The sequence below is a fragment of the Peromyscus eremicus genome, chromosome 7 (genome assembly GCF_949786415.1).
Source record: "Peromyscus eremicus chromosome 7, PerEre_H2_v1, whole genome shotgun sequence".
NCBI classification, from domain to species: Eukaryota; Metazoa; Chordata; class Mammalia; order Rodentia; family Cricetidae; genus Peromyscus; species Peromyscus eremicus.
In genome coordinates, this window is record NC_081422.1 from 99,633,830 (window position 1) to 99,650,842 (window position 17,013).

Sequence of the window (17,013 nt, forward strand, 5' to 3'; positions counted from 1 at the left end):
CTTTTCGTTTATTTCTATGGTGGATTACATTGGCAGATTTTCATATGTTGAACCATCCCTGCATCTCTGGGATGAAGCACACTTGGTCATGGTGGATGATCCTTTTTGATGTGTTCTTGGATTTGGTTTGTGAGTATTTTATTAAGTATTTTTGCATCAATGTTCATGAACAGAGCTTCCCACAGCAATAGATCCATCTATTACTGCTGTGGGATGGTCTGTATGTCAATTGTGTTGCTGATTGGTCAATAAATAAATCACTGATTGGCCAGTGGCTAGGCAGAAGTATAGGCAGGACAAGGAGGAGAATAAAGCTGGGAAGTGGAAGACTGAGTCGGAGAGACACTGCCAGCTGCCGCCATGACAAACAGCATGTGAAGATGCCAGTAAGCCATGAGCCAAGGTATAGATTTATAGAAATGGATTAATTTAAGATATAAAAACAGTTAGCAAGAAGCCTGCCATGGCCATACAGTTTATAAGCAATATAAGTCTCTGTGTTTACTTGGTTGGGTCTGACGCCTGTGGGACTGGCAGGTGAGAGAGATTTGTCCTGACTGTGGGCCAGGCAGGAAAACTCTAGCTACATATTACCCTGAACAAAATTCAAGTCCAAATGGATCAAAGAACTCAATATAAATCCACTTACACTGAAGATAATAGGAGAGAAAGTGGGAAATAGCCTTGAATGCATTGGCATAGGAGACAACTTCTGAATAGAACACCAGTAGCACAGACACTAAGACTGACAATAAATGGGACCTCATTAAACTGAAAAGCTTCTGTAAGGCAAAGGACACTGTTGATAGGACAAAACAACAGCCTACAGAACAGGAAAAGTTCTATCTTCACCAACCCCGCATCTGACAGAGGGCTGATCTCCAAATTATATGAAGAACTCAAGAAACTAGACATCAAAAAAACCATATAATCCAATTAAAAATGGGATACAGATCTAAACAGAGAACTCTCAACATAAGAATCTCAAATGGCAGAGGAATACTTAAAGAAGTATTCAACATCCTTAGCCATCAGGGAAATGCAAATCAAAATTATTCTGCTATTTCATCTTACACCTGTCAGAATGGCTAAGATCAAAAATACAAATGACAGCTATGCTGGAGAAGATGTGGAGCAAGGGGAACACTCCTCCATTGCTGGTGGGAGTGCAAACTTGTACATCTACTTTGAAAATCAATACGGCAGTTTTTCAGAATATTGGGAATCAATCTACCTCAAGATCCAGCTATACCACCCTTGGTCATATACCCAAAAGATGCTCAATCATACCATAAGGACACTTGCTCAACTATGTTCATAGCAGCGTTATTTGCAATAGTGAGAAATTAGAAATAACCTAGATGTCCCTCAACCGAGTAATGGATAAAGAAAATGTGGCACATTTACACAATGGAGTATTACTCAGCTGTTAAAAACAATTACATTAGGAAATTTGAAAGCAAAGAGATGGAACTAGAAAAAAATCAACCTGTGTGAGGTAACCCAGACCCAGAAAGACAAGCATGGTATGTACTCACTCATAAGTGGATATTAACTGTAAAGTAAAGGATAACCATGCTGCAATCCATAGACCCAGTAAGGCAAGATAACAAGGAGGACCCAAGGGGGTACACATGGATCTCCCTGGGAAGGGGAAATAGAAGAGAACTCCTGGGTGGACTTGGGGTGGGTGGGAATGGGAACTTGAGTGATCAGGTTGTCAGGTGGATGGAGGGGGAAGTACTGAAAGAGATGACAGGAAAGGTGAGGCATTTGGGGGTCAGGTAGATATCTGATGCAAGGGAGACTTGAATCTACAAGGATGATCCCAGCTAAGACTCCTAGCAATAGTGGACATATAGCCTGAACTGGCCATCTCCTGTGATCAGATTGGTAACTATCCCAATTGTCACCAAAGGGCCTTCATCCAGTAACAGATGGAAACAGATGCAGAGACCCACACCCAAACATTAAGCAAAGCTCCAGGAATCCTGTTGAAGAGTGAGAGGAGGATTGTAGGAGTCAGAGGGGTCAAGGACATCACAAGAAAACCCAAGACACAACTAACCTGACTCATAGGAACTCACAGTCTGAACCAACAACCAGGGAGCCTGCATAGGACCAACCTTGGCCTTCTACATATATGTAACAGTTGTGTAGCTTGGTATACCTATGGGACTCCTAACAATGGAAGCAGAGGCTGTCCCTAATGCTTTGGCTGGCTCTTGGGAATCCATTCCTCATACTGGATTGCCTTGCCCAGCCTTAATACAAGGGGAGGAGCTTAGTCCTACCCCAACTTGATATGCCACGTTTTGATGATACCCATGGAAGTCCTGCCCTTTTCTGAACAGAAACAGAGGAGGAGTGGATTAGGAGGACAGAGGGGAGTTGGGGAGAGGGAATGGGAGGAGAGGAAGAAAGAGAAATTTCAACCAGGGTGTAAAATAAATTTAAAAAATAAATTTTTCAAAAAAAAAGATGAAACATAACAGGTTACACTGGCTACTTGAAATGCTATAGACACACGTTATATAGCAGTAGTTTACCAGGGGCACCAGACACTGGAGTTCCTGCGACAGCTTCACAAATGCCCAGTGCCTATAAGAGGCACCTGAGAGGTGGGTTAAATGCTGACCCTGAGCATCCAGGAGATGCAACTAGACAGGAAGCATGGTTTCTGGACTGTTGCCAAGTTTCCACCCAAAAGAGGGAAACTAGAAAGTAAAGGCAGGTCCCAGGTCCCACAATTTTAGCACTTAAGTGAAAACTTGGAACCTAGAACTTCAAAGTACAAGTAGGTGAAGACAAGCTGTTGAGCTAATACCTGAGGAGTGTGGTGTCTATGTGAGGAGAAGCCAAGGGAAGACAGAGAGGGGTGACTACAGGGCCTGAGACCACAAGCACAGTCAACAGACGCCAGTCAGAGAGTACAATGAACCCATTTAAGACCAGCAGCTGGGCTGGGCGAAAGCTCAGGCAGTAGGAAGCCCACTTTGTAGACACAAAGATCCGAGTTTAATCACTCCAGAACCCACATCTAAACAACAGAAACAAAACCAAATAAACAAACAGCAAATATGATGAAAAGCCTGCTTGAAATACCAATGCTGGGGAAGTAGAGATGGACAGATCCCTGAGGCTGGTACAGTCTACTCTAAAAATACAAAGTGGATGGATGGCACATGAGGAAACCAGTAAGCCAAGGTTGCTTACTGGTGCATGCACACACACACACACACACAGAGAGAGAGAGAGAGAGACAGAGACAGAGACAGAGAGACAGACAGAGACAGAGACAGAGAGACAGAGACAGACACACAGACACACAGATGGACACACAGTGAGACAAACAGAGACAAACAGAGAAGACAGACAGACAGAGAAGAAGAAAGAGGGGAGTAAGGGGGCAGAGAGACTGACTAACCGGTAGCTAAAACCAGTAGAGGCCCTTTCAAGCCCAAGGCAGGATGAGTACAAGGACTGGGATAAAACCTAAAGTAGCTGAGTGAATAACAGCACAACAGAAGACTCTTCCCTGATGAAATGCTCAACATTTCTGCAAACAAGAGCCACATGGGGGTACTGAGCACTTGAACTTTGGTGACTGTGATCAGGAAAAAGTAGCCATTCTTTCCAGCATAGCCTCCCAATATGTATGTTTTAAAGAACAATTATAGAAAAAAATAGGGTTTGGGTGAACTTTCTCCTGCTTGTAAAAGCTCTAAATATTCTCTTGCATAATTTCTAGTGTTTGAATATGCTCTGGCCCTTCTGGACCCCCTTGGTACCATGTCCTCTACAGGGATGTGACCAATGGAAGACCAAGGTCAACAGCCATGAGAGAGTGAAACGAGAAAGAGGAGCAGCATGAGAAAAACTGGCTGTGAGACGAAGACAGTGTTTTTTATCTTGAGACAGCCAGCCCTAAGTGTTCTATACAAACCACAGTCTAGGAAAGGACCATGGACAGCCAGCCCTAAGTGTTCTATACAAACCATAGTCTAGGAAAGGACCATGGACAGCCAGCCCTAAGTGTTCTATACAAACCATAGTCTAGGAAAGGACCATGGACAGTGCTCCGCCTGTGGCCAAGAAGAGATGGGTCCTGGAAATAATAGCAAGGCATCCTTCCATTCCCAACGGCTATCCACATCATTAAGGATGGATTTGGCAACAGCCCCCACTGCTTATGGTTCCAGCTGCCTTATTCACTGTATGCAGTCTCCCAGGGCTCTTTTAAGATGGAATGAACATCAGAAGTAGTAGGATGTACCAGGTTAGAGAAAATCTACCTTTTTCTTCAGTCTGTTCCAACCTTCCCCCTCCAGTATATTTCCTATAGCCCAGCCTGGTATCCTTACAAAACGGGTCCTTTGGGAGGGTGACTGTTCTTTCCACATATTCCTTTTCCCTCCACACGAGTGCACCCTGCCCTGTTGTTATTGGAGTTTGCATGTGACTTGCTTCAGCCAATGTAACAAAGACTGAGTGAAAGCTTTCACACAGTGTGAGCTCAGCACAGCTCTTGATCCTTAGTTCTCTGGCATTTGATGACACCTTTTGCTCAGGCACAGCCTGGACCTTGAAACTTGGGGGGAGCCTTGGAGTAGAAACTATAACCTGGAGCCCCTCTAAGAGAAAGCAGACCGCAGGGGAACCGTTTGTTTCCTGGTGAAGGAAATAGAAGCATACTAAGTTGGGGCTGGACCTAGCCCCTCCCAACTGCATCAAGGATGAGTAAGGTGCCACCCTGGTTTGTCAGCCTGTGTTGACTACCCAAGGGAGATCTTACCTTCTCTGTGGAGGGGATGGGGGTAGAATGGGAGTGTGGAGAGCTGGAGAAGAGGAGGGAGAGGGAACAGGGGTTGGTATGTAAAAGGAAAGAAATTTTTTAATAAAAAATTATATATATTTAAAAATCAGACACATAAGCTAAATTGGGAGCAGCTCCCATGGCAGCAGCTGACATCCCCCAGCCTTATGAGCTGCTTTGAAGAAAACTCTGGTACTAAAGGCCCATTTCACTTGCCCTTAACCCAAGCAGTTCCTATATAGGTTCAAAAGCAGGCTGTTGGGTTGGGAGTGCCCTCTAGGGGAGCGGGCACTGGTGTGACTACTGTTCTCCAGTGAGGACATGTCCATGGACCAGGCAGAACAGGTGGGTGCTGATCCCTCTATGTTTCAGTCCACCTATATAGCTAAGCTTTCCTTCTGAGATCCTGAAAGCCTGGGTCCATAATTAAGCATGAACTGGACTCCACCAGTGTGATTCCTACCACCATTCTTCCCATTTAAAAATACCCAACAAACACAGGGCCCCATATCAGAGAGCAGCCTAGCTGACTCTCCTAAGGGAAGAAGATTGACAATAAGATATTGCTTCCTCTCTGCTTAATTACAGGACCATCACCCCCAAAACACTGTCCTTTTTCATCTGAAGACTAGGTGCTAACTATTCATAGTTGAATCAGTTTGAAGAACCAGTCGAGGAACACAAGTCATATTTATATTTCTCCCATGAAAAAAACATATTTTAGCAAACACACACATCGGTTGGGTTCAAAGTACTCTCCTTGATGACCTTTATTATTGTAACTTTCCAAATAACTGCTTTTCAACTTTTGGAACCAAGTCATCTTTTGAGAGCAACTTCCTGTACTTGAATGCTATAAATAATCAAACCCAGGAAGGTCTAACAGATTACAGAAGGAAGGTAAGGTTGCATATGAGCAAATGTTAACAGATGAAAATGTAACTAGTATTTGACTAATTCTTTTAAGCTCTATAAATATAGTATGTCCCACTATTCGTGCTAAAGCAAAGCATCTATAAATTATTCATATGTATTCCCAATCCCAAGAAAATATTCCACAGTATATAGATGCTACCCACTCTGAGGCTGAGATGGGTTCTCAGCTCATGCAATCTAATTTTCCCGAGTGTCTCCCTAAGATCACTTGTAACACTTCTCTATCTGCCACTATAATTAATAGTTCTCCGATATTTCTTCCACTTCAGGTTTGGCAGCTGAAATTTCATTACTAGATAAGCCTGTTTTGATTTAGATACAAGGAAAGTAATTACTAAATTTATAATAAAGTGGTTATTTGGGGTCAAGATGATACATTCTCAGCCCATACTTGCTGAGTAGTTTATAATCACAGTAGGGGAGCTGATCAAACACTGAATAGATTTTGTATGTGTCAGGTATTTTTGTAGCCACAAAACACCACAGGGATACTGCTTGATATTCTTGTAATTCCCCATTTAATACAAGGATAACCTGTAAACAAGTGCATTGGGCACAGATAAAGTGAAGAAGTGGCTTTGTTTCTCCCAGGGTTCTATTGCCTCCATTTCCTGGGAGTCATCCTTCTGATCTGGCAAATAGATGTGGATGTCCTGTCTAAAGGGATCAAGTATATTGCCACACATCAACCCTGAAACTTAAACAATGGCTTTCTGAACTTAACTGCTCTTAATCAAATGGCATGCTGCAATAACTTAAGATAACATAATCATAAGTCATGGGAATATTATATATTTTAATTTATTTTTTATTCATCTATTTATTTTACATCCCAGCTATAGCCTCCCCCATCCTCCCTTCCCCCAGTTCCTCTCTCCCATCCCCCCTCCAACCCTATTTGAATCTACTTCTAAAATCCATAATATTTTTAAAATTAAGCATGAAGAGAGAGGTGGGTAGGTAATTAATAGCCATTGCAAAGCCCAGGATTGCTACCTTTGACCTGGAAAAGGAATCACTAAGCGAGCAAGGTTTTTCACAAAGAGCAAGAGCCAAGCATTTGTGCTTTTCCATCCAGGTCACTGCAAGGTGCTGGGGAGGAAGTGTGTGCTCAATTAAATGATGTGAAGAAAGGTGCTCCCGGTGGCATTCCTTTGCAGGTTTTGCTTTCTGCTTTTTGTTTAAGCTTTTTTTCTCCTCTGGTGTGGGGCGCACATGGGGAGGGAGAGTGATGGGTGAACTGGAATGGACCTCTAGGACAAAGGACTTGAACCCTAAAACAAACAACCAGGAGACTGAAATCAAGGGATGAGACTTGTGTGGAAGGTTGGAGCCAGAGCAAATCTTGACAGCTCCCTTCCTGTGGGAGGCACCAAAGTAAACAGACTCTTAAGGGACCCTAAGCCAGCTGCTCTGTGGTGGTTCATTTCCCCCTAACCACACAAAAGGTCATTTTCTGCCTCATCATCTTTAGAAAACAGAAGTGGGCATGTCTTTCACATTGCTCATCTTTGAAAGTCCAGAACTACTTAATGTTGATTTGCATACAATAATTATTTACTTAATTAACAAGCACTCAGCTAGATTGTCCTTCAACCCTTGGATGCTGAAAATTATGTAAGCCCCCTTCAAAGGACAGCAACACTGCCTGGACAGGGCCCGCTGCTAACAGTGGGACAGACTGAGCCATTTTCCCACCTGGCTCTGCCTGGTCCAAGAGTGCCATGGAACTGAAACATCACAGATGTCTCTATCACTGAAAACCCAGGAAATGGTAATTGTAGGTTACCCGTAAATCCAGTATCTTTAGTAAAATTCTTTTAAAATGCAGAAAAGCAGCATATTCCCCACAGAGCTGGGAGTTAACCTTAAAATAAAATAAAGCACAGTCTTTAGGATGACAAATGCTTTATTTAATAGGCTAGCCGAAGCACATCAAAATTTAATGTCTCTGCCACATTAAGAACTTTCCCCTGTGGTTCAGGAACGACAGAATCCAAACCAGCCGACTCATCTATGAATAGAGAGAATCTTTGAAATGAATTTCACAGAGTATAACAAGCTCCAAGCCCTCATCTCCCTCTGGCCACAGAACACCTCAAGTGCCCAAAGGGGCACAGTGAGTGGATGGAGTAAGCCGATAAACTTCAAAACAAAATGCAGAGAGAAGTCCCTGGGGCCAGCCACCACCTACTTACCAGATGTCAGACTTGGCGTCATAGCCTTGGTGCTTCAGGGCCTCAGGACTCATGTAATAGGGAGTCCCAGTCAAAGTTGTAGCCAGCTCACATGATCCCATCAGCAGTCGAGAAACTCCAAAATCCCCTGGGGAATTGTGGTTAATTTATGTAAATAGTTTAAACAAACAAAAACCATCACTGGAAATTAAGAACTAAAACTGATTTTACTTCACCATATATTATACAGTGCCTTATGCTATTTTAAGGGAAAAGGAAGGTGACATTTTAAATTACATAATGGTGATCAATAGCTTTAAACATGCATGCTTTACAGGAAGAAGAAGACTGAACAAGGAAAGAGAATTATACAACCTCAGATTCCTTATTTTTAGAATTATAAAAAACTAGAATAACCCACTATTAAGCTACTTGAAGTATGATAATAACTAACAGAAGGATTCTAGAAGGACTGAATGTGAAGACATGAAAATTCACCTGCAGGGAGAAGGATTTGATATTAATTTAGAACAAAGGGGAAATTCTAAAGATTTGAACTATTCATGAATATATGTATAAAAATTTGAATCCACTGACTTCTCTAGTTAGTCACAACCTGCATTCTTTTCCTCCATAAGAATTTCCTATGTGATTCTTAGCCAATTGAGTAACTATTTGAATGGAGATATAGTTCCAAAGAATTAAATATTAATAAAGCCATTATAGCAGCATTTAAATTATGTATGGTCATTGTTCACTGATTGTACTAAAGTAAGTGAGTGGGGGATGGAGACGGCTCAACAGTTAAGAGCACTCATTGGCTGCTCTTCCAGAGGACCCAGGTTCAATCCACAGCACCCAGTTCACAACCAAGCTGTGGTATAGTTCCCGGGGATCAGATGCTCTCTTCTGGCCTCAGTGGGTACTGCATACATGTGGTGCACAACATATATGCAGGCATAATGCCCATACACATAAAAAAATCATAAAATGTTTCAGTAAATGAGGAACCCCCAGCAATTAATGAAGCCAGCAAAACAAGTCAACTGCTTACAAAGTGCCTGATAAATAGCAGGATTGCAAAGCATGCCTTTTAAATCAACCAGCCATGTTGCAAGTGTTTTATACTTCAGTTTAGATCAGATAATCACAAGCAAAATAACTGGGATTTGTTGGGCTCATCCAGGTAAGAACAAATATTTGCAAAGGTTAAAGAAGACAGGGCTGGATGACTTCAGCACTAGCTTGAACTATGCACTTCAGCTTGCTGTGGCTGCATCTAGGATAAGCTTGCTTGTAGCTTTAGAGCAGGCATTTGAAACATCTTACCAATTTTAAGTTGATTATTTTTCAGAAATATATTCTTTGATTTCAAGTCGCGATGGAGTATCCTCCTATGAGGGGAGTGGGGGGAGATGATAAAACCTCATGTAAAATAGGAAACTAAACCAGATCTGCAATCAAGGGTGTAGTTGTGTATGGGGAGTAAACATGCCCTTCCACAGATCCAGCTTCCATTGCTTAAAGGCTGCAAAGCCAAGAACAGTTCTCATTTCTCCAAGGGAAGAAGACTTCGCAAACGGGAGGTTTGAGAGGGGAAGAGACATGCAGTCTTGCTTTTTACAAGTGTTTCAAAGGGTCAGATTGTGTTGTGGGTTTTGTTTGGTTGGTTTTGCTTCATGGTTGTTGGGATAAGGTTGAGGTAAGGTCTCATAGCTGAGGTTGGTCCAGAACTCTCTGTGTAGGCCTGGCTGTCTACTGTTTTTGTAGTGCAATATACGTCATACCTCATCCAGTAACCATACCCTCGGTTGATGGGCAAGTTATCACAAAATTTTATAATATATTATTACAAAACTTCACATGTTGTGAAAGCAACAATACTGTCAATGATATTGGTAAATACTTATTGAGTCTTGCTATAAGCCAGCAGTGTATGATATGTCCATTGAGATTTCTATTTCTGAATTTAAGAGAACCAGATAACACGAAAATCTTTTCCTATAGAGGCCCCCAAATGCTAAACAAAGTTTACAAATAGGCACTCATGAGCTGAGCTCATGATGCAGTCAATCTCCTGGGGATTTTATATGAAAAGAAACTGAAAATCAGAGTGGACAGTAGGTGTTGACCCCTAGGCAGCCTTTGAGGATTTAGTGGTCTCAGAAAGCTGTGGGCTGGCTATAATGGTCAGAGCAGAAGACATAAAGTCTGTGTAATGGGTCAGATGGTGCTAGTACACATCCATAAATGCAGAAACACACACACACACACACACACACACACACACACACACACACACACACACCAGACAGTGGCTAGGTGACCTAAGAAGCACGCCTGTGTGTGTTCAGAAAGAAAGCTCATAATCTGAGTGAGGGACAGCACTCACTCAAACTAGACATTCAGATATGCACCAGCTGGGTGGTCACGGAGACCCTGAGCCAAGAGAACAGAACTGAATGTTCAGTTGTTAACATCCTATTTGCTCATCTGGCAGAAGCAAATGTAGACTAAGAATCAGCAGAAATATACAACGGTATCAGATGCCTGAGTTTTTCAGACAACCAAATAAGATACAGACTCTAAGTGCATTTTAAATGCTTAAAATCACAAAGGAAATAAGAGAAAATTTGAAGTAGAAACACCAAAGAGATAATGTTGATGAAGGAAATTGCCAAACAGAACTTGTAAGGGAAAATGTGACCACTGAAATCAGAACCTGAGGATTAAATCCTATGTCTTGGCTTAACCCCACTGAACATATAACAATGTGTTCAATGGGGTTAAATCTAAGATCCACACCACACCTTCCATGATTAGCTGTATTCACAATTGCTAAAGCATGGAGGCAAATTAGATGTTCTTCAGTAAGTAAACGGTCAAGTCAACTGACACTTCTGGACAATGGGGTGTCATTCAGTGCTAACAAGAAATCAAGTCAGGAAAGCACCTGGTAGAAACTAAATACATACTGCAAAGTGAAAGAAGCCAGTCTAAGAAGCCTACACAGCATATGATTCCAACAAAGTGACACTAAGAAAAATGCAAAAAAATGAAGATGATAAAAACAACAGTGGCTGCCAGAGGCTAAGGAGAAGGAAGACTGAGTTAACAGAGCCTAAAGGATTTGGGCGCCAAAACCAGTTTGATGCATTCATGCCATCATATGTCTTCCAATCCCTATGCAACATCAAGAACGAGCCCTGTGTTAACTATGGACTTTGAGTGGGGTGGTGGTTTGAATAAAAATGGCCCCCATAGGCTCATATACTTGAATGCTTAGTCACCAGGGAGTGGAACTCTTTGTTAAAATTAGAAGGATTAGGAGGTATGGCCTTGTTGGAGGAAATGTGTTGCTGGGGGTGGACTTGGAGGTTTCAAAAGCCCATCCCAGTCTCTCTCTCCCTCTTTCCCTCTCTCCTCTTTCCTTTTCTCTCTCCTCTCTGTCTCTCTCTCTGTCTCTCTGTCTCTCTGTCTCTCTGTCTCTCTGTCTCTCTGTCTCTCTCTCTCTCTCTCTCTCTCTCTCTCTCTCTCTCTCTGCTTATAGGTCAGGATATAGCTGTAAGTTACCTCTCCAGCACCATGCCTGCCTGCCTGCTGCCATGCTCTCTACAATGATGATAATGGACTAAGCTTCTCAACTGTAAGCAAGCCCACAATTAAATGTCTTCTTTTATACAAGTTGCCTTAGTCATGGTGTCTCTTCACAGCAACAGAACAGTGACTAAGACAAGTGGTAATGGCATGCAGGCTCATTGGCTGTAGTAAATGTACCACTCTAGCAGGGAATGCAGAAAACTGTTAATGTATGGTATGGGCACAAGGCAGATGAGAAACCCTAAGAGATAAAATCAAACTAGAAGCTGGATCCAGCTACTCTGGGAAGTTGAGACAGGAGGACCGTGAGCTAGAGGGTGGTGGCCTACACAACATTGCAAGATCTCATCTCAGCAAATAAAAAGATAAATGAAGAAAGGGAGTGTAGGAAGGTGTGAAAAAGAAGAGGTGAGAAGATGAAAGTGGAGGGGAGGGGAGGGGAGAGGCTAGGAAGGGAGAGAACAGGAACAGGGTAAAGTTAAGAAAAAGGCAGGGAGGTGTGCTTTGTTTAAATTGTCAGTCAACTTGACAAAAATCTAGAATCTACCAGGGAAGGGAGTCTCAAAGGGGAACTGTCCAGATTAGGTTGGCCTGTGGGCATGCCTGTGAGGGGTGTTCCTAACTGGCTTAAATGGGGAAGAAGACCCAGCCAGACTTTGGGTGACATCATTTCAAAGGCTAGCCCTTGAATGAATAACAAGGATAGAGTGGTCTGAGCATGACATGAACAAATTATTTGTTCTTTGTTATGGATGTAACTGGCCAGCTCCCTTAAGCTCTGCTACTCTGACTTCCTGTGATGACGAACTGTGCCCCAGGACTATGAGATGAAGCAAACAGTTTCTCCCCTAAGTTGCTTTTGTTAGGGTATTTTGTTACAGCAACAGAAACCAAACCAACGAGGTGAGGTAGAAAGGGTTACACACTAGAAGTTGACCATCTAGGACATTAAAATCCATCTTTAACCTAGCTCAGTCCTTGACTAGAGCAAGGTGGTCTGCCTCTGATGTAACCACCAGCTGTAGAGGAGATAACATCACCCAGTATCTCTTAATAACTCACCTATATTCTTCAGTTACTCAAAACTACCAGGAATACCAGGTGACAAGATCAATTGGCCAAAAGCAAAATAAGTGAACAACAGCAAAAAGCTCCAAAAGGAAATCCATGAATGATTGACCTATTGAAATTACTGGATTAGTGTGCAAAAGTTAGAACATTGGAAAATCAAGTTTGGCACTGCACTGGAAAACGAGTTAGTAATATTTTTTTCCCTTAGAAACATTCTGTAACACCAATGAGACACAAGGGAAGCTGCTAGACGCTGCTTTACAACTATTTCCTCCAAACTTAAACATTCCTTCCTAACGGAAGGAAGGTGGTCACAGACTCAGGAAGCTAACAGACCTATAAGAAAGAGAGAAGAAGACTCCCTGCCCCAAGGTCACACAATGCAGTGTGCACATGCTGGAAAGACTCCTTCAGGGGAGATGTCTGCAAGCTGTGTAGCAAGCTGCAGGGATACAGCCTTTGTGAGTCGATGTGCACACTGAGTGGGCTTTAGGACGATGCAGCTGTCTTTCAGTCACCCATGATGGTGTTAGTAATCCCAATAAACTCAGATGTTCACTAACTGGGGTAGATAGCTGTTCATGTCTCCCCAAGAAGTCACACAACAGAAGCTTGTAGATGATATGTCTCTGTTCCTATAAAGATAAGATGAAGAGTGTGTGTGTGTGTGTGTGTGTGTGTGTGTGTGAGAGAGAGAGAGAGAGAGAGAGAGAGAGAGAGAGAGAGAGAGAGAGAGAGAGAGAGAGAGACGGGGGGAGGAGGAGGGGAGAGGAGAGGAGAGGAGGAGGAGGGGAGAGGAGAGGAGAGGAGGGGGAGGGGAGAGGAGAGGAGAGGAGAGGAGAGGAGAGGAGAGGAGAGGAGAGGAGAGGAGAGGAGAGGAGAGGAGAGGAGAGGAGAGGAGAGGAGAGGAGGGAAGGGAAGGGAAGGGAAGGGAAGGGAAAGGGAAGGGAAGGGAAGAGAAGAGAAGAGAAGAGAAGAGAAGAGAAGAGAAGAGAAGAGAAGAGAAGAGAAGAGAAGAGAAGAGAAGAGAAGAGAAGAGAAGAGAAGAGAAGGGATCTGGATCTTGGTTATTATAACAAGGTATAGCACATAGAAGTGTTTCAGCCAACCTGATAACTGCAAGAAAACAAGCCTGACCACACCAGCCAGACAACAGAAGCAGAAAGAACCTGAATGTCAGAGGACATTGCTGAGGTCACCTCAGTTAACCAAATCCTGAACTGACCTCCTGGAAAGCAAAATAATGAATCCTTTCTATTGATTGAGATACTTCTGTTACTTGCAATTAAAGCAATCTTCAGTTGAGTCTCTTCATGCTGGCCCTATTGATTCTAGACCCAAGGAGACAGTCTTGTCTCTTGGAGCTGTAAGCATGCAAGGAGCCAGAGAGTCTAAGGGTTTGGCTTTGTGATAATGAGCTGGGGACGTGCCAAAGGACTGGCTGATGTGACGTTAGGATAAGTAAAGCATACATAAGAAAGTTGTCTAGTGACAACTGGACAAGCAGAAGACGTGTGACAAATGGGAATATGTTACTATCCCTCACATACAAAGACATGAAAATATGTAGATTAGCATTATGCATTTCAAGACCAAGGCACAGACTATGCTAGAACACCAATTTTAAAACACAATGGACTGTCTCTGTGATGGAGTAAGAAGTTTTATGTAACAGGTCAGCTGTAAAGCTATTGGGGAACCGTAAAATTGTGATTTACTGACTTTGTAGTTACAGTAAGCAAAATGCATCTTGCAATAAAAAGTCTTACCATATACTGGGCTAACAGCAATCCCTTTAAAATATATTTTAAAATCCAGGAAATAACAAGGTGACAAACAGTTCAGACTGTTTAAATTTTTCGCTAGAAATCCCAAAGTATCTCTAATAGTTCCCCATCCACTACCCCACCTCTTATCTACGGAAGTGAAACCCTCCACTCCTTTCTGGTCAATGGCCCCCAAGTGCTGTGTAAAAATTCAGGAACTGCTTGTTTGTGGTCAAATTCATCTTAGGACTCCCACCTCCATCTCCCCATCAGACTATTCTTCCCCAACCTCCGAGTCTTTTCCTGGGGTGAAGAGTAGCCTACAGAGGCAGAGCCCCAGCATAAGGCAGACTTAGGGAAAAGGCACAGAGGACTTAGTCTCCATCTCCCTAGACCCTATGTAAATAGTGTTGGACACCTTAGCTCCCTCCCCTGCAGGTCTATCTCCACCTGGCAGGCTCTCACAGTGACCTGCAAACTCTCCTTCCCAGAGGCCCCACCTGCCATCCAACCAATGACTCTTTGATGATGCTCAGCCTGGGAAGCCCCTGTTCTTTTCTCTGGCATGTGACCCCATCCTGAGGTCAAAGGCACCTGCTTGACTTTCCTCATCTGTGACTTGATGATGAGCCTCTGTATTGGAGCCAGGAGATGGAGATTAGGTCCTTCTAAAACTTCCTGGCTATGGCCAACACACCAGAAGTCTAAACTTGGTGTGGAAGTGCACTGACAAGAACTGACCACCCAACATCTTCAAGATGGGAGAATGGGGGAAAGTAAGAGTTCAAGAAAAACCAGACACCACAGCTCACCTCAGCATTCCCATCCCCCAGACTAGAGTAGGACACCTCCTTCCTCAGCCAAATATGCTGACATGGATTCCCAAGCAGGTACCTTCCCCAGGAAATGAGTTCTCCACACGACTTTTCAGAGACCCATTTAAATACCTTATTACAACATTTTTGCAAGCTGGCTGAGAAATATGTGGGTAGCTAGGTGATGCCAAAGCCACCTCAGGGAAAGTACCAGCCTGTCTCTCCCACACCGGGGATGCACACTAACATAAGCATCAGCAATATTTCAAGAGCATCAAGGCTGTGCACACCGTGAGGGGCTGCTCATCTTTCCCTCAAGAAACAAGGGCTAATAAGCTCCACACCCCATCAGGAAGGAGGTTTGTGCAGCATTCTCAAAGACAGCTGAGTGAACTGTGGATATTCTTAGGCTTTAACAGTTTCATTTATGTACCTGCCATATGCTACAGACTCCAAGTATTCCAAATTTAAAAAAAAAAAAAACCACTAAATTAAAACATAGTACAGGAATGTTCCAAAGGAGGGAGCCAATTTTTCCTTTCTTCTGTTCCCTCCCTCCTCTTAATTCACCTACCATTATCTTTGTCTTCTCTAGAAGACTGTATTTGTCAATATTCTCCACAAAAATGAAACCAAATACATGACTTAGGACTGAGAACTGACTCATGCCCTTGTGTCTCAGAAGGCCCCTTCACCTGCATCAGCAGGCTAGTGGCCCAGGAAAGCCGGGTGTCGGTCTAAATCTGAAGGCCTGAGCCCCAGGGGAGTGAGCATATAAATCCCTGTCCAACGGGGATTTATAAGCAGGGAAGGGGGGCTCTTTCCTCCTTCCTTCAGTAGGTAGCACAATGCCCACTCACAATGGGAAAGAAAACCGACTTCACACAGATAGATTCTCATAGACCACCCAGAAGCAGCATTTTAAGCTGGACATCCCATTGCTCACTCCAGTGGACAGAGAATAACCAACATCTGCACTGAACTATTTTGTGAGGCACTGGCTGCAAAGGCACTATGCCTAACCCTTCACATGTGTGTATCACATTGTTTCCAATATGATCCTCCAGATTAACATGTAAGCGATCAACATACTTTTCAAAATACACCAATAAGTACTACAGAACATGGGTGAAGAAGCTGGAATAACTTCCATAGAACAATTTTTAATTGGTGACAATTGGAAAGTAGTAAGGTCAAAGCTGAGAAAAATATTGTGTACATATGTACTGTGTTTTTGTTCCTAAATATTCAAATGTTTTCTGCCTTGCAGTGAGTATCTCTTTGGGGAGGTAAGGGCATCTCCACCTCTCTGCCACTGGAGTTGGCCATGTGACTTGCTGCGGTCATTGGACATGAGCTGACAGTCACTCTGTTTGAGGAATGATGAATGCTGCCCTAACTTACTCTTGCCTTCCCTCAGCCAGGGGCAAAGCAAGGTCTAGTTAGGAGCTGTTCCCTGGGCTTGGGTGCAAGGATGAGCAGAGAAAGAGGACTTGCAGGATTTCCCACATCCCTCAGCTACTGATGTGTAACATGAGCAGCCCGTAGGAATAAGCTTGAGCTCCACAGTCTAAAGGCAGCTTTTACTGGACTATGAGTCTTCTTGGCTTCTAACATCACAATTTTTAGTTGTTTATGTCTTATGCTTAACAAAAATCCATTGGGATTGTACTCATTTTTTTAAAAAGACAATTAAGATGATTTTCTAAAGGAAATGTCTTAGGCCTATAATTAATCAAATATTGAAAACTAACAAGGGAAAAGAATGTACTATATATTAATGAACTGGAAAATTTACACAACATTGCCTCATTTAAAAGCCAAACTGAAGA

General features: G+C 43.0%; 1 protein-coding gene across 6 annotated transcripts in view; it reads right to left on the bottom strand.

Annotated features, from left to right (window-relative positions):
* Nek11 (NIMA related kinase 11) overlaps positions 1-17,013 on the bottom strand; it is a 266,743-nt gene that overhangs the window by 170,095 nt on the left and 79,635 nt on the right. For 5 of the 6 annotated variants that reach the window (XR_009380324.1, XR_009380323.1, XM_059268512.1 and 2 more), the window contains exons 5-6: positions 9,259-9,323; positions 7,951-8,077 (exon numbers count right to left, since the gene is read on the bottom strand). The exons of the other annotated variant lie outside the window; for it this stretch is intronic. Coding sequence is in view for 3 of the 5 variants with exons in the window: in XM_059268512.1 (XP_059124495.1) it covers positions 7,951-8,077; positions 9,259-9,323 (192 nt within the window). In the remaining 2 variants the exon portion in view is untranslated. The remainder of the gene's footprint in view (positions 1-7,950; positions 8,078-9,258; positions 9,324-17,013) is intronic. 6 annotated transcript variants of the gene reach the window in all.